Here is a 24,391-nt window from a genome sequence, read left to right as displayed (position 1 = left end):
AAGCTGCACTACAGCTTCCGGGACGGAAGGGGCAGCCCTAGGACCCACTGGCTGCACATACCTGGCGCTTGTCTGCGATGGGAGATGACCGTGACCTCATGTGGACAGGGACGGCACGGACGTCTGAGCGCTCCAGCAGATCCTCGGCCGACATGGACTTCCCAGCCCTCCCGGCCACGGCCCCCCACGGGGAGGGCTCCCCAGGGGTCCGGTCCAGCCTCTGGGGGCCCTTTGGCCCGCCGTTAGCTCCACCGAGCAGCTCTCTCGGGGCTTGGTCCCCACGGCGCCGGTCTCCAAAGAGGCGGCCACCGGCGAAGGAGCTGCTGCGATCTCGAGGGACGCGCGAGGGCTCCCCGCCACCCCCCACTGCGGCGGCCGGCAGGTGGGCGGCCTCCCTGCAGGGCGGCAGGCTGGGCTCCCGCAGCGAGGAGAGGCTGGAGGCCGCAGCGAGGCCGGGGCCCTCGGGCGCCGCGGGCGAGGGCTGGAGGTAGGCGCTCTGGGCGCGCTCCCGCAGCGGCCGGGGCTCCTGGAGGCCGGCGGCGGGCCTCTTGCCGGTCTTGCGCTGAATGTAGTCGGCCAGGGCGCTCTGCTGGAACTGCTTCAGCTCGGGCCCGGACAGGCTGAGGGTCGAGCAGGCCCTGCCGTCGCGCTCGAAGATACGGCGCCGGTCAGCCACCGAGTTCTCGGCGAAATGCGTCCCCTTCCTCGGAGGGCCCGGGGTCGCCGGATCGGCCTCCTCCAAGACCCCCACCTCGTGCATCTTCTCGGGTTCCGAGTACGAGCGTTTCTTCTGCTCGGGGGTCAGGCGCCGGCGTGCTCCTCTCCGGGCGGCGGGGGGCGCAAGCCGGGCTGGGTCGCCCTCGGCCGGGGTCACGCTGTGCCGCTCCCGCGGGGTGTGCGGGGAGGTGGAAACGCGCGCCTCGGGGCTCCAAAGCGCCACATGGGCCGAGGCAGGTCGCGGCTGCCTGGGCCTGGAAGCCACGGGCGTCCCCAACTCGAGGTCCCGGCGTCGAAAGGAGGTGGCCCCCAGGACACGGGACTGTGCATCCTTGATGCTATTCCGATAGGCGCGGCTAAAGGGGGCGTCTGGCACTGGCGACTCAGGCGACTCGGGCGTGCCAGGCCTCTCGTCCCGCCAGACAGCCTCCTTGTCGGCCTCGCTGAAGAGCTGGAAGGTGCTCTGGCTGCGGAGTAGGCGAGTGTCCTGCCTGGTGGCTTCTCCGGCTCGAAGTTGGGGGCCCCGGCCGCCTTCAGGACCCCGCCTCGGCTGTTGACCACACGGCTGCCAGGAAGCCTCTTCTGACTTCGGCTCCTCATTTTTGAAGTGCTGCTCCCCACTGCCTAGGGGTTCAGTGGATTCGGAAAAACGGATGTGGGCTTTTGTCTCCTCCAAAGGATTGGAAGTTGGAAATGTCCTGTTGGGCCTGTGGTTATAGGCATAACTCGAGCTGCTTCCCGCACTTGGGGGTCTCTGGCTCCCTTGCTCTCGCTGCTCGATCTTGGAAACCTTCTCCAGCACTGAGCAGTGGGGCTTCCCATACTGAAAGCCCTGCGAAGTCGAGGCGCTGCTGGAGCTGAGCCTCCTTCGGCCCAGGCTCCATGTCTCCTGGGGGCGTGGGGAGAGCGGCTCTTCATACCCTGGGTCTGAACTGTGGAAAGAAGCCAAGGCACTAGTTCTCCCCTCTGGCCTTGGACAAGAAATTGACCTGTCCAGGTGGCTCCTGTGATCAGGAACAACTTTCCTTCCAGAGTCCTCTGCCTTGGCATTGACTGCACAAGTCGGCCGGCCACCCAGGTAGACATCCTGGGCTCCCCCTCCTAAATCTAGGCTGCTCTGCCTTCTTAGACTCTCAGGAATGTTCTGGAGGGAGGAGAAGGCAGATTTGGCCTTGCCAAAGTTGCTTGGCATGCTCTGGCCTAGGCTGCCTCTCTCGAGCCTCCGCTGGAGGTTGGCATTATGGTCTTCATGAAAATCCCCCTCCCAAGGCTCTGAGGGCATGAAAGATCGCTTGTCTTCACCCACGTGCCAGGCCTGAGCCTGAGGGGACTGGAGGCCATGGTAATGAGAGTACTTGTTGCCGTGGGAGCTCTTTCTCTCACTGGGAAGTGGGCTGTCACCCTGGAGAGGTGTGAGGTGTCTCTTCAGGGAGGTCTCCTCCTCGTTTTCAGGCACTGAAGGGAAATGGACTTTGTAGGGGACACATTTGGCTGAAGTTTCGGGTCTCCTCTCTACTGGGGACACGGAGTCATGTTCTAGGGGCTGGCAGAAGGCAAAGCCAGGCCTGCTAGAGCCATTTTGGTTCCCATTCTCGTCGAGGGCAGCCATCTTGTCGCAAACTCCCTGGGGAGTGGTGTACCCGCCCTCCTTGGCCAGTGCAGGGTAGAGCGTGCCATTACTACTCACGGAAGACTGGGGCACCTGGGCGAAGTGTGGCTCCAGGGCAGGTACCGGGTAGATGCCAGTTGGCAGCAGAGGTTGGCCGGGCTGGGCCTTCTGTGTGTAATTATGCTTGGGCCTCACGGGGGGGCTGTTTTCTGGACTCTTCTCTAGCACCGTATGCAGCTGTTCCTCCATGAAGGGAGATTTCAGGGCGCCTGCAGAGTTGGCCTGAGGCCGGCAGGACCGTTTCTGATCAAGGTTGGACCAAGAGCCGGGCCGTTCCCGCTGCCGAAAGGCGGCATAACTGTCACTCCGAGCCGGGGGCAGAGGTGCGCCCACTTTAGGAGGCAAGTGGTCAGCGGCGGTCTCCAAAGAACTGGGGCACTGCTGGCTCCAGGAAGCAGGTGGCGCTCCCTTGCCCCGAGGAACATTATGCCATTTATCATAGCCCTGACCATCTGTGGATGCTCGGGTGTCCCTAGCTTGGAGAAGGAGGGCTGAAGAGTTCACCTCATACTCGGCTGAGACTCCCCTCCGGGGGTCATAGACTGTCTTGACATAGCGAATGTCTGCCTGCCTCATCCCTTCTAGGAGGCCACCTCGAGCAGAAGTGGTGTCCAGGGAGCCTGAGCGCTCCCGGCCAGAGACGCCTGGGGGCGGATACTCAAGGATGCTAGAACTGGTGGAGAAGGAGCTGTAAGCCGAGTCTCTCTTGTTATGGAGGTGGCTGAGCTGGTCGATGCTGCTGGTGGACTTGGCCGGGGAGAGAAGGTGGCAGGGAGGGTATCCCCCGCTGGGCTCCAGGCTCTCCATGCTCCCCTGGGAGCTGCACTGGTCAGGGCTCCGCCTCAGATAAGCATGGTCATAGTTGGAGAGGTCACTGGTAGAGGAGCTGGAAGAGACGGAGGCAAAGCAGTCAGCACTGAGCTGCTAGCATTCAGCAGGCTTATAGGCACAGGACCCAGCTTATAAATGTACTCTTGTGCAAGATGTTTGGTTTCTGGAAGGGTCAGGGAAAGGGCCATATTTGGGCCTGACTCGGCCTCCCTACGTGTCGTCACTAGGAGTAATTGCCCAACACCATAACCTGTGTGCCTCTAATTAATCACCCAGGCTCACCAGGGGAGAAGTGGGGAGAACAAGGAAGCCAGGTGGCCTTCGGGCACAGGCAGCACATTGATGTGATTTGTTATGTGCCAGGAGTAACATTCTGCATAGACCAAGAAATGCGAGAGGTGGGCGAGGAAAGAGGCGAGGGACGGAGACTGCATTTTGTGTCCCTTGGGGCAGGCTGTGGGAAGAAGGGGGAAAGCTTAGTAAGAGACCAGGCACGCGCCTGGGTGAGGGAGACTCTGCACATGTACATGGTTTTAGTTAATATCTTTCCTTTTTATGGAATTGAACGGCTACTCTCTGGCAATCTTCCTGGAATCCCAACTGTACAAGAGACAATTTGTTTGTGGTGAGAAAGCCAAACATGAAACTGAATGAGAGAAGGACAGAGAGGGAGATAAGAGTCAGAAAGAGCAGACGAGAGAGAACGAGAGGGAGGCCCAGTCACAGGAGGCTCCTGGGTGCTGGGCATCCATCACCCGTGGACGACTTTCAGAGTCTGGGCACAGTCTCATACACTCAGACGGTAACACTTTCTCTATCACAGGCTCCTCCAGGTGATTTTCAGAGCCTGCCTGGGGGAGGCGGAATGACTCTGACTCCTGGCATCATACACCCCAGAAAGTTGCCTGGAACAGAATTACTTGTAATTAGCTTTAATTACAGTTTCAAAATATACTTCCCCAACATGCTGGGGGAGGAGGGACATAGATATAGGAAGGAATCAGTAGTTCAGAAATCAAATAGCAGTCTCAACAGTTCACACGTTTGTGGCTCACTATTCCCTAAAGAAGAGTAAAGAAGAATTAAGAGCTCTTGCCTAAGGTTTTCCATTTTTAAATGACTAGGCAGCCAGGCACGATTAAAATTCATGGAGCTATTATTATATTTCTAGATCTCCTGTAAGTGAATGTGGTGTCTCACTGGCCCAGGATATGGCAGTGCTGAATGGCTGGACTGTCTCCAGAGTATGTGGGAAGAGACTAGAAGGATCATATTCTGAGTCAAAACTGGTACAGGAATTCAAGGAAAAGAAGACTACATTTTCATCAACTCACCCCAAGAAGGTAATTTTTCTCTGTCAGAGGAAGTGAACTCACTTTCTGGAACATCCTACTTTGGGAGGGACAGGTGTTAAATTCAAGGGAGAAAGGAAGGGGACAGCTCCCGAGCCAACCAGATGAGGGAAATCAGTCCTGGCACTCAGTGGCACAGCAGATGTCACTGCCAGCTTTTACCCGCCACGCTCCCCTCTATGTGAAGAGGCTGTGTTGAAAATGCACATGACAAGGCTCAGTTGAGGATAATCCCATATGACCCACTTCTGCTTCCCTTTATCTCCTCAAACAGAAGATTCAGTGCTAATACTTCGAGGGGACCTGGAAGCAGTTGATCCCACAAGGGCTGTTTCGCTTACCAGTTCCATGCAGGTGGTAGACACCACTAAATCCTCCTCCCAACTGCTAAGAATTTTAGCAGTCTTTCATTGAAAGGATAATTCAAATCTAATTTAGGAACGTGCAAAAAAAAGTCAAAGTGTATTAACTGACGGGTTAACGGAAGCACTACTAAGTGGGAGGAAATGTCGTCACCAACTTACTTCAAAATACAGATGGTGTCTGGAAACATGAAGTCACCGGCGTACATGTCTCTAGCCAGGCAGCGGAAGGGTAGAGTGGGTTCCATCCCGTAGCCAAAGGAAACTGAACCCACCAATCCTCAGATGGAATGCATCACCTGAGGACTGTGACATGCTCTTCCCTGCTTTTCAGGGAATTCCCATTCCTGAGTCGACTGGGGACCATGACGAATGCCTTGTGCCATGCCATGGAGTGTCCCGACATGACCCTCTAGGAATAAGGTCTTCTACCACATTCTGGGAGCAGCCACTCTGATTACCCTCACCATTCCTGCTTCCAAGATGGCACTCTCAATGAGGCTTAAAAAGAACATGGCATGAAGGTCTTCAGTCCCTGCAACAGTCCCAGCCCACACAGAGATAGCCTTACTATCAAGATGAGTGTGTCGAGTGTGTCAGAGTTCCTGCTGTGTGTGGTGACCTCTCCAACCTCATTTTCTATTGCCCTCCTTCTTGCTCACTGACAGCCTACTCACAGTCCCTCAAACCCATGAGATATATTCCCGTGTCAGGGTCTCAGGGCCTCTGTACTCGTTGTTCCCACCACAAGGAATGCTCTTCACCTGGCTCACTCCTTTCCTTTAGTCAAGTCTCTGCATCACAGAAGACTTCCTGGAACTCACTATCTAAAAAGCACCTCCTCTCTCCTTAATCCCTGTTACTCTGCTTTATTACCTCATAGCACTTTCCACTTCTTGATATTACATCACATCCCTCTGCTTGTATGAAAGAGACTTCCATTGTATCTATGATGTTTAAGATCTGAAGCAAATACAACTAAAAGTTAGTTCTGTGGTAGAGCCAAGCATCCTTAGAATGTTACTCTATTTTATGTTTAAAAGTATTTTCTACGTACTTAAAATACAGCAAAGAGCACAAAGCGAGTATATGAAAACATTTCCTAAAGTGCATTCCCAAAACATTAATTCCTTAGATGATCAGATATGTTTGGAAAACACTGGGATAAATAAGTTAAATAACTGTAGTTACTCTAAGACTTCTGAGTCCTTAATAAACTATTGTTCACATGATGTTTTTAAGGGAAAATATACTAAGGAGAATTTTCTAAATGTATATGACCCTAGAAATTTTTTCTAAGGCACATCTAATGGATTATTATTCTATGGAACCCACCTGGGGAAACAATAAATATTACAGGGTGGGGGCTTTTTATGTCTTGTTCAGTCTTGTACCCTCAATAACTAGAAATCATCTGAGACATAGTAAGTACTCCACATCTATTTGTCAAAGAAATGAATCAATGAACACATACTGGTTCTTTAGAATTTTGATACTGTTAATTCAGCCTCTTAGGAGGGGACTAGACTACATGACTTTAAGGTTTCTTCTTTAATACTTGAGGACCATTGTGAGATCTCTGTAGGACAGCAAAAACTCAGTGACAAGGGTCTGACAGAAAGCGGCTGAAATACAATTTCTGTGAAATCCCAGATGCAAGCCAGCTTGCAGACAGTGAAAATTACATGTGTTCAGTCTCTCTGAACACCTGTCCCTCTCTCCTCACTCCTGCCTTTCCCCACCCCTCGAGCTCCCTCCTCCTCCCGCTTTTTAATGAGAAACAGATCCACACATTTAGGACTGAGATGGGGTTTCTGGAACTAAATGAAGGCTGTCAGAGGAATGCCAACCCCCAGACCACTAGCTGCCACTGTGCTCCCCAGAAATGTGCCAGCAGAGCTTCCCCATCTACAGTTGCCAAGGGCAGACTCTCCAAGCAGGCTCTGAGCTGCTGGAGCTGGAAGCCCGAGGCAGAGTGAACAGACCACAGAGTGCTTTGTGCCAGCGTCGAGGAGAATCCACACGTCAGTGTCACTTTGGGTGCTCTGAGCTCTCCGGTCTCCCTCTGTACCCTCTACAGAGCTTTTGCACTGACAGTCACCGTGTCACAGGGAGGCTGTTCTGAAGCTTGAACTGGATGACAGACTGGTAGGTACAGTACAAGATCCACCTGCCTAAACCCCTCTGGAGCTTGGGCCGAGAAGGAAACGGCGAGTGGAGAAGCTTCAGGATACCACAGTTCCGAGTCCGCCTCCGCCGTCCTCCTGGGGCCTTTTGGCGCTCACCAGGGCTCCTGCGAGCAGTTATTCTAAGCACTGGTTGCAGTTGCCTTATTTCTGCCTTTGGACTAGCATATTTTTTTAGGTCACAGCATGTCTTCAGATTTCAGGCCTCCTAAGGTGAGGGGTTAGGAGGCTTCAAAGGGCCCCACTGTGTAGGGGTCCTCTGTTAACATGCACCTGCGTTCTATAAATATGAGCTGGTTTATGCCATTTCTCTAGTTCATTACTAGGTTTCACTGTGCATCTAATAAGTCTTCAGCCTAATTATTATAGTAAGTTTTCATAATTATCGAGTGTCTACTACGTTCCAGGAACTACACTGAATGTTTTGCACGTTATTTTGTTTAGTCCTCACTATGATCCAGTGAGATATATATTATTAATTTCATTTTACAGACAAGGAAATCAAGATCAAAGAGGTTAAGTGGTTTGCTCAAGCTCATGCAGTAGGTGGTGAAGCTGAGGTTTAACCCGAGGTCTGACTTAGAAGCCCAAGTACCTCACCATCACGCTGTGCTTCCTTCACACTGTTAGGCTCCCAAAGCGAACGCTCTGAAGGTCTTCAACACCTCCACGCTCACAAAGCAAACGCTCTCTGCCTGTGTGGTGTGGGCCCTGCCAGGGGCTCTGGTCCCAGAGCACACATGGCTCAGACGGTGAGAATAAACTCTTTCAGGGTCACTGAGAGGGGCATGGGCAAGGGAGAGGAGTGTCTGTAACAAGGAGGGCAGCCAGGGAAGCATCGTAATATGCCGGGTGCCATGCCCACCCTTGAGAGATCTGGGATTTGGCCCTTGATTTGAGCAGACATGAGTGTTAGGGGTTCTGAGTCCTGGCCAAATGCATAGCCACCATCTGTCAGTTAAGTAATCCTTCCAGAAGCCAACTCCCCGCTCCCTAATATGCAGCAGCACCTACATCTCATTCATGTAGGACCCATATTACCCTGACCCTCCAACCTCCCTACCACCACCCGTATCCAAGTACTTTCAGAAAGGGGTGAGTGACAGAGCCTGCCTCCCTGGAATCAGAGGATGGATGCAAATTCGCATGGCTCCAAGTCTGCAGTAAGTGTAGGGGCATCCTGACTTAGTTCTGTAATACGTCTGGGTGATCAGCCTTGGCCCCCTTCTCCCTAGTCCCCTTCAACTGTGTAAGCTCTAATTACTATAATAAATCTCTCCTCCCACAACCTGCTTTTTCCTGACAGACCTTGACTGATAGAGTGACTAGAAAAGCAGAGGATGTACAACTAGTTTAACTAGTACTGAGGAAGTATAGCCAGTGGCTACGGGCAGTGGTGCTGAAACCTGGCTTGGATGTGAGTCTTGACTAGGTTACTGATCAGACACTTGACCTTGGACAAACCCATCTCTCCAGCTTCTGCTTCCTGTCCTGTGAAACAGGGTTAAGAACACTGTATCTGTTTCAAAGGCATGTATGAAGGACCACATGAGATGACGTACACGCTGAACAGTTCTCAGTGTGTTAACTGCTTCAGTTGGAGCCAAACTGGATAACTGGCCTGAACGGAGGGAGAAGAACCAAGGGGGAGTTCAAATACTGAATACAATCATTGGGATAAAAAACAGATACATATCTGACTATAGAAGGAAGGACGTGAAGCATTGAGGGAGGGAGTCGTCAGTTTTTCTAGCACAGGTTATAATGTGTATGTGAGAAGGGTCTGATCGAGACTCGACAGACCCCATAAATATCTCAAATGGCTGGTCAGTGCTCGTAATAATCCTGGCCTCCCTCTACACCAGTTCTAGCCCAGGATGCGAGGATGACGCGTACACACGTTAGGGGTTTGAAGATGAGGATGGTGGGGAGAGAGATTTAACACTCGGCGTGAGTTTAAGAAAACAATCTTTTCTGGGAACAGGATATTTCAAAGTAAGAACCCCCTGGGCCTCAGCTGTGGCCACTTACCTGGAATGGTAGCTTTGGGGCCAAGGGGTGCCAATCGTGCCCTGAGATATCTGCATCATGCTGGCATCGGGTTGGTTGTCCCCAAATTTGGTTGAATGCCAGGAGTGAGGTCGGCCCACAGGTTCACTGCGCCTGGGGAGACACAGGAGAGGGGCCCCCGCATTAGGAGCATTCTCAGCCCATCTCTTTGCCCACCGGATTTACGGATTTGGAAGCAGACACTGCTGTGTCCTCAGAGAGCAAAAACAATCAGGTAAATACTGGCAAGTAGACCTTACTCATCATTGTTCTTCTCTGCTTTATTAGTATTTTCATTTTCCTTTTAATTTTAACATGATTTCAGTTACATACAAATATTGCAAACTTAGTTTAAACAATTCCTGCATAAGCCCTAGTGCATTGTTGGTGAGAGTGCAAATTGGTGCAGCCACTATGGAAAACAGCCTGGAGTTTCCTTTAAAAAATTAAAAATAGAATTACCAATATGATCCAGCAATCCCACTTCTGGGTATATATCCAAAGACACTGAAATAAGGATCTCACAGGGACATCTGCTTTCCTATGTTCACTGTAGCACTACTCACAATAGCAAAGATATGGAAACAACCTAAATATTAGTGGATAAATAGATAAAGAAGATGTGACTTATGTATACAACGGAATATTATTCAGTCATGGGGAAGAAAAAAATCCTGTCATTTGCAACAACTTGGATGCATTATGCTAAGTGAATGAAGCCAGGTAGAGAAAGACAAATACTGCATAATTTCACTTATATGAAGACTCTAAAAAGAACAACCCAGAAAAACAGAGTAGAGGGGTGGTTACCAGGGGTTGGAGAGAATGGGGAGATTTTGGTCAAAGGGTATAAACTTCAAGTTATAAGATTAACAAGTTATAGGGATCTAATGTACAGAGTGATTATAGTTAATAATACTGTACGTATACATACTTGAATGTTGCTAAGGGAATAGATTTTAAATGTTCTCATCGCAAAAAAAGAAAGAAAGAAAGAAATGGTAACTATGTGACTGGATGGAGGTGGTAACTAATACTATGGTGGTAATCATTTTGCAATTTATAAATGTATCAGATCAAGATGTTGAATACCTTAAACTTATACAATGATTGAAATATTAATTATATCTCAATAAGATGGGAAACAATCCCACATGACCTTCACCTGGCTTTCCTACATGTTAACATTTTATGCTTTATTTAAAGCACATGGAGTTGCCTTGGTCTTTCTTTGCACTACTTACTCATGTATAAATACGGGAGCAGTAATTCTTGCCCACCTCCCAAGGGACTTCATGTGGAACTATGGTTAAAAGCTTTCTGGGGATTTTAAAGTCCTGTCATATCCTGATGCTGGATAAATGCTATTATTTTAATATCTTGGTAAGAACTACATAAAAATTAGCAGCTACTTTGGTATTAACACTGCTCCAGGCTGCACAGCATAAACAAGATACTCTACAAAACAGTTTCTCATTTTGCAACTCAATGACTTCATTTTTAAACATTCTGCCCTTAGAACACAAAGAACTGACAAAGCCAAAGGGAAAAGTGGGTGTCTTTCAAACTGCAATCCTGAAGGGGAATTGGTAAGGAGGATTACACTACTATCGAAGGTCAGGGTCAGGAGAGAGTGGCTATGCTTTATTTTTGGCAAAAAAAAAAAAAAAATGAGGTAAGCGATCAAGCATTTTATGCTAAAAACTTTTGAATGGTAAGAATGTAAGGAAATCTTTCTGCAATTTAGAAGCACTTTTATGAGATCCAGGAATCCACCTTGATTTGCTGAAGGTGAAGCTGTAAATATCTATTCCTTTTCTATCCAGCACCAACCAATAAAATTTGAAGAGTGTTAAGTGTATCAGAATAATATTAGCCCAGGTGTCAGGAGATTTGGGTTCCTACCCTGATGTTATTAACTTGCTCTACGACCCTGTGTAGGTCACTCCCCAACTCGAAGCTTCTAAAATGAAGACATTAACCAAAGAGGCTGGATTAACATCATTTTAATCTGAAATAACTTTTAAAATGTGTAAGAGAGACACTGAAGGACTTGCCAAGAGATAATGATTTCCAAAACATACATATATTTCAATTTTCTGAAGAGCAGATATGGTGATGGGAAAATGGTCTTGTGTGAAGCAAATGATTATTGGAGGCAAACAAGATTTTCAGCCATCAGTCAATAAGTACCGAATCGAAGGCACCTAAAGGCAGGTGGACTAATATCTGGGTTGCTAGACAGGCCAGGCCAAGAGAGAAAAGTTGAAATCTCTTTTGATCGAATTCTGGAGTTGGAAAGAGGCTGGAATGTGTGGCTAAAGGTACCAGCTCCAATGTCAGAGAAATTCTAATCCTAATACCCATTACCGGTTTCTTGGCTTTTGGATTTTAGTTAAGTTTCTTAACCGCTCTGAGTTTCCTCATCTGTAAACAGCAGACTATAATAGAACCTACTCATAGGGGTTTATGTGAGATTAAAAATGAGATAATACACCCAGCACACAGTAAGAGCTCAATACATGTTAAGTATAATTATCATCAACCATTCATTATTAATGAATTGATAAGCAGTAGAGGTAAGCCCGTTAGAGAGCTCTGAGAGGAAGGGCAGAAAAAGGGAGCAAGAGGCTGGATGAATGAAAGCGGGGAGGGGAATGGACAGGAACTCTTGGTGGCGCAGTGGCCCAGCTCTGAGCATCCCAGTAAGGTATTGAGAGTGAAGGGTTAGGGCAGAACCTGTGCTGAGACCTACTGTGGTCACGGCCTGAAAGACCCTGGCCATTCTGGTGAGGCCAGGGCAGTGGCTGGGACCTCTGGTCACGGAGGCAAACCAGGCCAAGGAGGAACAGGCCTTGCCCACCTGGGTACAAGGACAGAACTCAAGGAAACAGCACTGCCGTGGGCCAGAGATGCAGCAGGATGCAAAATTAAGAGGCGCACTGCGGAAGCCAACAGATGACAGCTTGCCTGGCTTCCTGCCCCCATACCTCTCCAACCCTCACAGCAGCCCCAGGTGCCCCACTCCTCCGGGAAGTTCAATCCGCCCTTGCTCAGTGGGGCATTCAGGGAGCCCTGGGTTCACAGCTCAGGATCTGAGTGGCTTGGCATTCTTGCTGCTAGCTCCACTCTGACCCTGCACACCCTGCTCCTTAGAAACTAGGCTGATGCCTCTTTGACCAGTTCCTCGAAGCCAGGCTACCCCCCTGAGCCCCAATTCCTCACTGACTTAGATTCCCACCTTATCACCCAGTTCCATCCAGTGATGAGAAATCCTTCCTGGTGCTCCAAGCCCTTTAAGGATGGGCCAAATCACATGTCCGTTAAGTCCCAGGGTCAGTGCTCAAACCAAGCTACATATGACTTCAGACTCAATAAATGTTACTGGTTAATCATACAGCAAAACCCCAGAACTTAATGAAAAAAAATATAAAGTCTCTAGCATAAGGCACCTGGAGACACTTCATATACGTATCATTCTGGACCCAAATGGGTCCAAAATACCTAAGGAGAAAAAGCAAACTGTCTTGGTGGTGGAGCGGCCCAGCTCTGAGCATCACTCATGTTCCGGCTGCCAAGTGAAGAGTTCTCAGTGGTAGGACTTGGGAAGCCGATGGGCACAGGTGAAGAGTGAAGGATGCACCTGAGGATGGTAATGCTGAGAACGGCTCTTTGGCATCTTTATACCCCAACAGTATCCGTCCACGCTCAGCTAAATACCCCGGGGCTGAGCAGCTTTTCCCACCCAAGGGAAATGAACAGGGCTGGAAAATTCGACAGGCTCTGTAGAGAGAAGAGAAGGTCCCTCTTATCATCAAGGAGCTGAGGCATGAGACAATGTTTACCAATAACCTCAGGGATTCCAGAGAAGCCCTCCAGCCTGAAATCTCAGTGGGAAGAAGAGAGGGGGAGCCCTGTAGCAGAACACAGCGACCCAGTCTTAATATCAGTTGGTACACCTCCCTCATGAAGGATCAGACACTGCTCAAAGTTCTGAATCAGACGCTGAAGTGTAAAACGAGGCTGTGCAGAGTACGATGAAGATAAATGGAGCTCTTTCATCTAGGTAAGAAGAAGAAAAGTTCTCTTTGTGCTTTGAAGACAAGAGCAAAGCTTTCTTTTAAATGTAAGCTATCTGGACCTTTCTACAAGTTCCTTCCCATTCATTCAAGGACATCCATAGAGACTTTCTACATGTCAGCCACCGTGCTGGCACTGGTGATACAAAGATGAACAAAGTATCATTAGACCCAAATAATTCACAGTACAGTAATTCTACAGCCAAGTAGAGGACCATTAGAACACAGCACGATGGGCTCCGTGATAGAGACCTGGACAAGGTGCTTGGTGAACTCAGAACAGGAGATTTCACTTTTAACTAAACCATGAAAGATTTCTCCACATGGAAGGGCCAAGAAATGGAAAAGGACATCCAGGTAGAAGAAATAGCAAGACAAATGTGTGGAAAGGCACAAGAAAAAGGACAAGCAACTCAAGTGGCTGGAGAGATGATGCAGCAGAGGACGGTGAAGAGGCGGGGGTGGGGGGTCCAGATCTTCACATCCCTCATCGAGGGTGTGGACAGCAACCTGTGGAACTGGGAGCCACCAACGAACCTTAGCCAAGGAGGGGCATGTTCAAAAATGAGCTTCGGGAAGCTGTTGCCAGTAATGAGAATAAATTTGAGAGAGATAAGACTGGAAGCTATTGTATCACCCAGGGTAAGAGACAATAAAGGCCCGGCACTAAGGCAATGACCATGAAGTTAAGGCTGATGAGAGATCTAAGAGCCACTAAGGCGGCAGAACGCTCAGCCTAGTAACTACCTGGATGGAGCTGGTGTAGACAGGGTATAGTCAAAGTGGAAGGATGGCTTTTATGTTTATAGCTTGTACGAGAATGGTAATATTACTAACCTATATAAAGAACTAAGAGATGGGGGTGGAGAGAGGAAGAGGAGGGAACTGGAGCGGGGCAGCTGATGGCTCACTCAGGGCCTGCAAATGTGAGGTGCTGCAGGCTTGTCAGTGGGGGTGTATGGGAGGCAGTGGGGTCTACAGGACTGGGGTCTGGGCTGCACACAGAAATGTAAGGGTCACAAAACACATGGCCCTTGAGAAAAGACAAGCTGCTTGGGGAGGATCACAGGGAGCCCAACAAAAAGGGCTTTAAGGATGGGTCTCCGAGAACTATCACAATTGGGAGGGGGCGGGGGCGGGGGCGGGGGGAGTCTAACAGAAAGCGTCCAGAGAAGTAGGAGAGGCTTCTACAGACTCCTAGGGGGAGAACGAGGAGGAGGAGCTGTCAACCATTCCAACCGCTACAGAGAGGCTAGTCTGATGTGGGCAGATGCACGGCCACTGGATTTGAAGACTGGGAAGTCTTTACAATGGAATGACAGAGGCAGAGGCCTGATTATGATGGGCCAAAAGGTAAATGAGAGAGAAAATGGAGACAGCAAGGGCAGAGAAATTTTTCAAGAACTTGGCTCTAAAGGGGAGAAACAGGGAGGTAACTAGAAGACTTGAGGGGGCCAGGGAGTAAAAAGGATCTGTTCTTGCTGTTTAGTTTTAAATAATGAGAAGTATGAGCAAATCTGTATGAGACAGGGAGCGCATGCATGCACAGCTGAAGGCAGAGGATGAAGAGAGGCTAACACTCCTTAAGACTCATGAGGAAGTAGGAAAGGATGGCATTCTATCTAGAGCACACGAGGACGGCATGACCACGTGCAGGAGCCAAGCCAGTTCCACTGAGATGAGAAGAGAGGAAGTAAGATGTTCATGCTTATGTATGAAAGGAAGCGGTGGGAGGACGGTTAAAGGGATGTCACACCCACTGTCCTCTATTTTCATTAGGAAGCCACAAAGAGGGGAAAGGGAGGGGCTTGATGTAGGTGGGGCTCCAGGCGCATGGCGGATAGGGACTGAAGAGTTGGAACTGATTAGAGATATTTAAAAGATTTAATAACAAAGATGTGGTCTCTGCCCTTACGGAACTTACGTTCTGGTAGTGAGACCAAATGAAGTAATCCTATAGTTATTGATAAATCATTTAGAAATAATTCCTACATAAATCAATAAATTATACAGAAATCATAAAGAAATAATTCCTGCAAGATAAAGTAAGTGCCCAAGACCTGCAGTGCCAAGACAGGAAGCCCAGCTTGGGGAGCTGCTTCTCTGGAGTAGCCTGGAGAGGTAACCTTGTGCCCTGGGGTGGGCAGATTTCACACGGGTGCAATACATTAAGAACAGGGTGATTATGAAACAAACAAACAAATCATAAGGTTCTGAAAAATATGCCCCTTTCTTTTGGACGCAGAGTATATGCTAGGAGAAGGTTTCAGAGATAAATCTTTGTTTTGTAAGATTCTTCCAGTATGTACAGCTAAGTGATGAAATCAGGGAAAAGAACAATGAAAAAGGCGACCAAAATATAGCCCACCAACACGCATACCTTACTGGAGAGGGGTGTAAATGAGTACAACCTGAATCAGGAGCACCTTGGCAACGTTTAGCAAAAGGTTTTTAAATATATGCCTTGAAAGTCTGAAAAGCAACCTAAATGCTCATCAGCAGGAGATCAGTTAAGTCAATGTGGTACCTCTATGTGAGGAAATACTCATGTGGTCATTGAAAGAAATGAGTAGTTCTATACACAGACACGGAAATATCTCCAAAATATACGGTTAAAGGGTGATACTAAGATTCAGAACTGTGCATGCAGTATATGTGGGGAAAAAACCTACATAATCACTTATGTTTATTACTGTAAAGAATATAACTGGAAGAACACCTGAGAAACTAGAACCAGTGCCTGCCTCTGGGGAGAAAAACTTATTTTTCACTGTGTTTCCTTTTGTAAGTTTTGAATTGTGTACCATGTACATGTGTTACCTATTGAAAAGCAAAGTATTTTAAGAACAGCCTCTCATTTTTAAAATATAATTCACTGTACCTTGAGATAACCAAAAAAGTCAAACAGCTGTTTAGTGACTTTTTCAATGATGCAAATAATTTACTAAGCATTCCAAAAGAGCACAGCACGCTTTTAAATTTTAGGATCACTTTGATCTTTAAGAGGATAAGGACATATTTTCCTAAAGCACATTACATCATGAGCATATCAGGAAGAGTCAGAAGACCATTTAATTTTAAAATCAAGCAAACTAAGTTTTGTGTGTGGGCGTAATTCAAACAAAGCCCTTTTGTTGCATTCCTAACCACAAACAAGGAAGCTCAGTCGTGTGGGATGGGTAGGCTGATGAAACTGCAACTAGCAAGTGACACGATGTCCTTCTTAGATGATTTTGCCAGGAACACAAAGAGATTCAGGAATGCAAAGCATATTTTGGAGATATCTACACTAAAGCAGTTCAGGTCTTTCAAACGGTATTCACTGATCACCTATGATGTGCCTTCTACTTTGCAGAAGTACAGCTGAAGCTCTGGGAGGTCCCAGATGGCCTCAAGGAGTTTATCATCTTGTTGGGGAGTCTCAGATACAAGAAGAAATGTTCAACAGCATCACAGTATTACTCATTCACTCAAAAAACATTTCAGTGCCTCCCGAGTGCCAAGCACCATTCTAGGTCCTTGACATATATGTATTTTCTCACTTAACCTTTATATTGTATCTTTATAAAACCATTAAGGAGAAAATGAGGTCATCACGAGAGACTAAGCAACTCGTCCACAGTCACAAGGGCAGTGGGGAGCAGAGCTGATGTTTAAATCAGAGCCCGTGCTCTTAACCTCCGAGCAACAAGCAGTATAAACGACAATGAGGTGAGGTTGACAGAGGAGGGAGACAATCAGCAAGTAAGCAAAGAAACAGGATATTTTCATGTAGTTGTGAAGGGCTCTGAAGGAAGCAGTACTGGGTGATGTGAGAGTATGACTGAGGATTCTGGTCTGGGTCAGGGACAGTCTCTCTGAGAGGGTAACATTTGAACCAGATCTAAATGATGAGAAAGAGTCAACCATGCAGAGCAGCGAGCAGAGTGTTTAGCACAGAAGCAACAAAGAAATGCAAAGGCCTTGAGGCAGGAATAAAGGTGAGGTTTCCAAGCAGCAGAACAGAGGGTAGCCAGAGCCTTGTGAGTGGAGAGCAGATGGTAGGAAGGTCAACCAGTTATAAGGGGCCATCTAGGCTCTCGAGGATTTTGGCATAAGCCCCAAAATGCTCACGCACTGACAGTGATCTAGAATGGGTCTGACATTGGCTAGCAAGGCCTGGTAGTAGAGCGGGAATTTAGATAACCCTGAAGGGTTGGATAAATGGAGAAGGTGACAACCACAACTTGGAAAATAAGAAATTCTAAGAGTTGGAGTCAATTTTTTTGTTGATATTGTTCTCTGATGAGCTGTTATGACTGAGACTTGCTTGGGCTCTTCTGGGCCCGCTATCATTATATACCATGCCAGTCATCAACTGGACGTGAACTGAATGTGTATGAATATCAAATACACTCAGACTACCAGCACTGCCAGATACAGTATCATGTTTCTCAATCGACTTACTAACACCCTACCTGCCATCATTTGCTAGGTGCACAACACTATCACAGACAACAAAGTCCATCGTAACAAGGTTCTAGTCTTACTCACCCCCGACGAGAAAAAAAGAAAGAAAAAGGAAAAACAATTATACCAATATATTCTGTAAATCAGGTCTATTAGAATGAACATGTCATGGATTTGGGTTGAGAGTCTTCATGATACACTTACTGAACACCATGTGCTTAGCAGGGGATTCAAGTATGCTTCTTTTCTTTTTTTAAATTTGATTTTTTTTGAAATTAAAGTGTCCTTGATTTATAATGTTTCAGGTGTACAGCAAAGTGATTCAGTTATACTATATATATATTAAAGTCTTTTTCAGATTTTTTTCTGTTACAGGCTATTTTAAGATACTGAATATAGTTCCCTGTGCTACACAGTAGGTCCTTGTTGCTTATCTATTTTATATACAGCAATGTGTATCTGTTAATCTCAAATCCCTAATTTATCCCTCCCACCCCTTCCCTTCGGTAACCATGTCTATGTCTATGAGTCTATTTCTGTTCTGTAAATAAGTTCATTTGTGTCATTTTTTTTAGATTCCACATATAAGTGATATCATATGATATTTACCTTTCTCTGTCTGACTCACTTCACTTAGTATGATAATCTCTAGGTCCATCCATGTTGGTGCAAGTAGCATTATTTTATTCTTTTTTATGGCTGAGTAATATTTCTTCGTATACATGTACCATTTCCTCTTTATCCATTCATCTGTTGACGGACTTTAGGTTTAAAGCATGTTTCCTAAGGTTCTTTTTGTGTGTTGCTGTGATTTTTTCCCTATTTACCCCCATCTTTTAAAAAAATTATGAAACACTTCAGACATACATAAATACATTCAAATTAATAAAAAAAAACACTCATGTACTCATGACTAAAATTTATCAAATCTTAATATTTTCCCCATATTTATTTTAGGTATTATTTTGAATAGGTAATTAATTAATGCAGGGTTTTTTTTTTTTTTTAAGGAAGCCATTGAGAAGTCTTACTCTCCTCATTTCCCAGCCCCTCCACCCATTTCTCTTCCCCCAACAGGTAACCTCTGTGGCTTAATTTCTTACGTACCTTTTCCAGTACTTTGTTATGATGAAGTACAAACAAATAAAAACATATCTCATTTTGGTCCCTTCACAAAAGGAAAGAGACCTCTTGTTTTTTTTAAATTCTGTATCAGTACTTACAGAGCTTCCTCATAGCTTTCTTTTTTCCTTTTAGCTGCCTAGTATTCCATTGTGTGCATACAATATACTTATTTAACCAGACCCTTTCTGTAGACACTTTTCGATTTCCAGTCTTTTGTCATTACAAATAATGCTTCAGGGAATAACTACATCCACACACTCTTTTCTATCCATGCCGATATATCTGCAGAAATTCCTCGAAGTGGAATTGCTGGCTCAAAATAAAATGCACTTGCAATTTTGGTAGTTACTGTTAAATTGCCCCTTTCATGCTTTAAAGAAGAAACAAACAATATGAATAATTAAATGTTGCTGTGCAAATAATTCTTAAGGGAATTACAATTATATCTTCTTTGGTATAGAAGAATAGATGATTTGTATTTGAACAATGCCTTTTTAGGCATTTCCTGTTTACAGGAAAATGATGCTCCCCAAATACTGATGATAAAAATATACAGTCACTGAAAACTACAAGCAAGTCAAGCTGCACTAGGCTGCACTTGTAACACTGTTCCATTCATAAATCCAAATGGAACACTTTCTGGAATAAAAAAGAAAATTACCCTATACTGAGATATGTTTTCTACATATTCACAGGAGACAGACAAGCTCTTAAGAATTTTTAGAGTTGAAAAAATGCATCAACTTCCAAAATGTGAAAAAAAGGTGGTAACTATTCCTTAACACACAGTTGGCAAAGACATTGCTTTTGAGAAATCCTTTAGCCCTTTTCAGCATCCCTAACCTCTAGTTTCCATGACAACTGGGCTCCTCAATGCTATGCTTCAGACTTTTGGAATTTATAGAAAAGTCTAACAAGCAAACTTTCCCAAAGCTTTTATAATTGCCTCACTAACATCTGTGTCTTTAATAAACAACAAGTTTATACTATATAGCACAGGGAACTATATTCAATATCTTGTAGTAACCAATAATGAAAAAGAATATGAAAACAAATACATGTGTGTATATGTATGACTGAACTATCATGCTGTACACCAGAAATTGACACAACATTGTAAACTGACTATACTTCAGTAAAATTTAAAAAAATCAAATAAAAAAAGGAAGGAAGCCCATCAACAGCAGTAAAATAAGTAAATAAATAAATAAATATTTAAAAATCTGTGTCTTTAAAAAGTGGTTCAGTGGGCAGAAAGGTATGCATTAGGTAATATAACCCGATAGCAACACACAGTTCTTTCTGGAAAGAGAAGTTCTTTTTAAATGTCACATCCTGATAATATGCCCTGAGGACTTTGGCTTTGGCAACTAAATCACAACTAAGAGTAAAGTATGCTAAAAGACACACACATAAGATTCCAACATCTAAAATTTGCATAATTAAAAAAACTTTTTCTGGTTTGTTTGTTTGGTTTTTTTTTTGGTTGAGGAAGGTAATCAGGTCGGTTTGTTGGTTTGTTTGTTTGTTTATTTTAATGGCGGTACTGGGGATTGAACCCAGGACCTCATGCATGCTAGGCACACAGTATACCAGTGAGCTATACCCTCCCCTCCTTTTCTTATAAGAGACTTTATCCAACTCCTCCACACCTGTTCCGACATCCTTTCACTACTAGTTTATATCCTCCTCATTCTCCATTTTGAAATATTTTTTAAAGATGAAATTTTATTGATGATCACACAAAACTATTACCATAAAAAAGAAGGTCTAACCATGGGGGTCAGTGTTTTTCAGTTAGTCACCAATGAATGGGTGGTGATGCTGAAATATCTTTTCCTCAATATTCCCCTCCTCCCCTCGACTGACACATACAGAGGAATCAGAATAGTCAGCTCTCCTCCCCACACTTCAATGTTTGCCTGTAAGTCATGGCAGAAGTTGACGCCAACACAACATCTCTCGTCTATAATAGCATGCATCTTTGTTTTTCTTCGAATTCCAAATTCAATTACAATGGAATAGAATGCATAGCATACATAGACTAGCATGAGCTCTAATTATTAACACTTTCTTCCTCTCAATTCTCAGTTTGGAACCAGACATTTCATTTGTTTGAGGAAGGAAGGAGGGACTGGCTTTTACTGATTTCTTCAAATACTGAATATTATGATTTAAGTGTCTTTGCCACTACTTCTCTGTGCCACAGACTAGGTTGCTAGGGCTTAGAGAGGAGAAATCACTTCTGTGCTGTATTTATCTTCCACAAACTAACACACAGGCAGACACCCGCAAATACATGCTCATGGATCTCAGAGAGGATCAGATAGATGCAGAGAACCAGAAACATTGTGTGTGCCCCTGAACTTCCCGGAGGCTCTCCCAGGGGACCCCTGTTGGACAAATCAGGACACAATGAACGGTATGCAGGGCTTTCCCCCTCCACTCGGGGCTGCAGGGCTGAGGGCAGGAGGCAGGACACCCACCGCGACAGCTGGACACCCTCCTCCGTGTGTAAACCCACGGAAGACTGCCCTTTGAAGTTTTAAAGGACCCTCTTCAAACCAAATACCAACCAAGATATTTCAAAATCAAGCTAATTAATTTTTATACAAGGCCAAAGTGTAAATTATAGTTCATTTGTCAAAACCAGTAAATAAAGGCTGTTTTTTGGGTGAGGTAGAAGCCTTTTGGTAATGATTTTTTTCTACACATTATTCCATTCAACAAAAACAGATAAGTGCTCCCCAAACTTCCAACACTAAAGACACAGCATTCTCTTCTGGAATAAGTTTGATGCATTGTATTGTGATTTTTTTGTCCCTATTTCACTTTCTTCTCATTTAGAGGAAGAGGCCACAAATGAGAAATTAAAGACAAGAAAACAACAGAAAGGACAAAAAACACTAATGTCAGATAAGAACCTCAGGCAATGGCCAAAAGAATCTATATTTTAAAATCATACTGGAAAAGAACTGTTCATTAAAATAAAGTTTTCAAATATTACTGAAACCAGAATGAAAAGAATAGTGAAGGTTTAAGGCAGAGAGGCTGCCAACGTTAAGAATGTTTGCTCCGGCCTCTCAGTTCCCATCTGCCAACATTTCCATAATAAATTTTACAGCAAGGAGGAGTTCAACCACCGCCGTCACTCACACATAACCTGACACTGTTGAGGAGAAAATAATAAAACTCAGAAGAATGTTCTCTCTTATTCGCCTTCAGGTGAAAGAACGCCAAATAAAACTTGAAAAACCAGCCCTGGATCCCTCTCTCCATATGTGTTTTGTAATCTAAGCAGTTCATATTTTCTTTTTTACCTTTTACATGGTATAATAATAAAATGAATGCCCAGAATAATAAAATAAATATTCAAGTCACCTTGGGATCCAGAACATTACCATGACCATTGCAGCCACCTGCTCTTTTCCACCTCATATTTCCATTTAAGTAAAAGCATCTCTAGGTGTACGCATTGACGTTAGGCACAACTCTGGACAAAAGTTTCAGTTCAAAGATCATACAAAGATAAAAGCTGAATTCAAATTATTGTGAATAAGGGAAAAGATAATCAAGTATTTAAACCTTTCACTGTGATGGGGTGAAATAATGTACGATCAGCACTCTCAGTAAACACTTCTTTTCATGTAAACTCAAAGCTAAATGAGAAGACCACACCTTTTCTTGAAAATTGAGACGACAGTGACAGGTTCCCTTTCTTTCTACAAATGCTGGCAATGAGAATAGAGAACTTGGCTACCAGTTCCTAGGTAAGTGGCCATTCCTCATGAAAAACAGAAACTGTTACCCTGAGATTCCCTGGGGAAATGGGGAAGCAAAACCATGAAGCACACAACACAAAGCAACTGCTAACCTGAATGAGATAAAAACCCACTCTAAACACATTCATCAGAAGAAATATGGTGACTGTATTTATAGGAGAGAGAATGATTGAAAATCCCCGCACAGAAATATTGATAGTACACTGCATTCCACGAGGTGCTCAAATTATGAGAATTTTCATGACAATGAAATGGGCTTAAACTCAATATGTGGTTGGTTATTAATTTTTCTTTATAAACATATATATACAATATAACATGAAAAAGACACCAGCGAAAGACTTGTCAGTTGAGAATCCTGCAATTCGAGATTCTAAATCTCATTCTAACATAACAGTGAGCTTACATTGGGGCAAAGAGAAACAGCCTAGATAGCAACGCTCTGGCCAACTGCGTGTCATACTCAGGAGTAGCATCAAAAGCCATTTCACCCTGCTCCTGCTCCTTCTGCTCCTCCTCCCAGAGCTGCAAATTCTTCCCAACAATTCCACGCTCCTCCGTCACACAGCCGGAACCGCCTAGAACTCACTAAGCTTCATGCAAATGGGAGGGACTCATTCCCAGCCACCTCTGTAAATTGCCAATTAAAATTTAATTTTAATTGCTCTCTAAGAGGGAAGAAAAGCGAACCTTAGTGACTCTGCCTGAGAAGAACCAGCACCTTAGACAATAGCACATGGCTTGGAAATGCCAGAATTCTATTCTGTGCACAGGAGGAGGAGGGAAAGAAGGAAAACCATTTGCTGATAAAATGCATCAGACTGTGACCAGGACATTTCCTTTTTAATTGATCTTCTCTGCCAAACCTGCACCCTCCTCCACATGCAAAAAAGGCCACTGTCTGCAAAAATGCGTGTTAATTGCTTGAAACTTACCCCAGTTTGGAAGACCACTACAGCAAGGGTGCAATACCAACATCCACTGAGGCGTCCCCAGGCATGCTGCTCTGAGCGCGCTAAGTGAGCAGCATGGGGACAGAACTCACGCCAGCAGGAGTGCAAGTGCCAGCTGAGCTAACCTTGCTGCCCAAATGAGAACGGATTCAGAGTCAAACCCTGAGCTTCCATTACCCATTCATCTCCATTTAACTTTACAGAGCACATAACACGAGGTATCGGTAAATGCTTAATGGTTAGAGGAGACGGTCATCATAGTGACGGTGGTGACTGGTGGTGGAAGGTAAGGGAGGGATGAGAGTTCTTGGAGGAAAGCAATGGCTTGGAAAATCTTGAGTTTTAAGCTGGAACATTCTGTCTCTTTAACTCACTCATTGAACCACCCTAGCCTAAGGCTTGACAGATTTTAGGGAGAAGTTTTTGCCGAGATAAGTTAGATCATAGGGCTCTTACTGACAAGTTAGACAAGAGAGAATTCAGGGATCTAAGCAGGAAAGGAAGGATGAGATTGGATGTGTGAGAATATTAAGCCCTGAACCACTAAGAGCATCACTCTCTCTCTCTCTCTTTAACTTGGTGGTTTGGCTGGTCCCTGAATACACCTGGAGGGAGGGAGTGTCTTCTTTTTTCTTATAAATAAGTGAGAAAATCCTTTCTGGCTATTTTTTCTCGATGAAAAAGGAGCTACATATACCCATGACCCACTGGACTTGGAGTTGGCTCATAAGGTGATCCCAGTCCTTTTCAATTCCAAAGTCAGTGTAGGCTTCTGTGACCTGTCATGAATTAGACTTGCTCCCTGCCCACTACTAACCTTCTACCTCAATACTTTTA

At 45.4% G+C, this 24,391-nt stretch overlaps 1 protein-coding gene across 7 annotated transcripts in view; it reads right to left on the bottom strand.

The window, feature by feature from the left end:
* Positions 1-24,391, bottom strand: part of SHROOM3 (shroom family member 3) — a 288,650-nt gene that overhangs the window by 29,634 nt on the left and 234,625 nt on the right. For all 7 annotated transcript variants that reach the window (XM_072941974.1, XM_072941979.1, XM_072941998.1 and 4 more), the window contains 2 exons: positions 9,149-9,280; positions 62-3,272 (listed from right to left, as the gene is read on the bottom strand). In XM_072941974.1, coding sequence (XP_072798075.1) covers positions 62-3,272; positions 9,149-9,280 — 3,343 coding nt within the window. The remainder of the gene's footprint in view (positions 1-61; positions 3,273-9,148; positions 9,281-24,391) is intronic.

This window comes from Vicugna pacos, chromosome 2, assembly GCF_048564905.1.
Source record: "Vicugna pacos chromosome 2, VicPac4, whole genome shotgun sequence".
In the NCBI taxonomy this organism is placed as follows: Eukaryota; Metazoa; Chordata; class Mammalia; order Artiodactyla; family Camelidae; genus Vicugna; species Vicugna pacos.
Note: the sequence above shows the minus strand (reverse complement) of the source record. Positions and strands in the feature narration are given on the sequence as shown.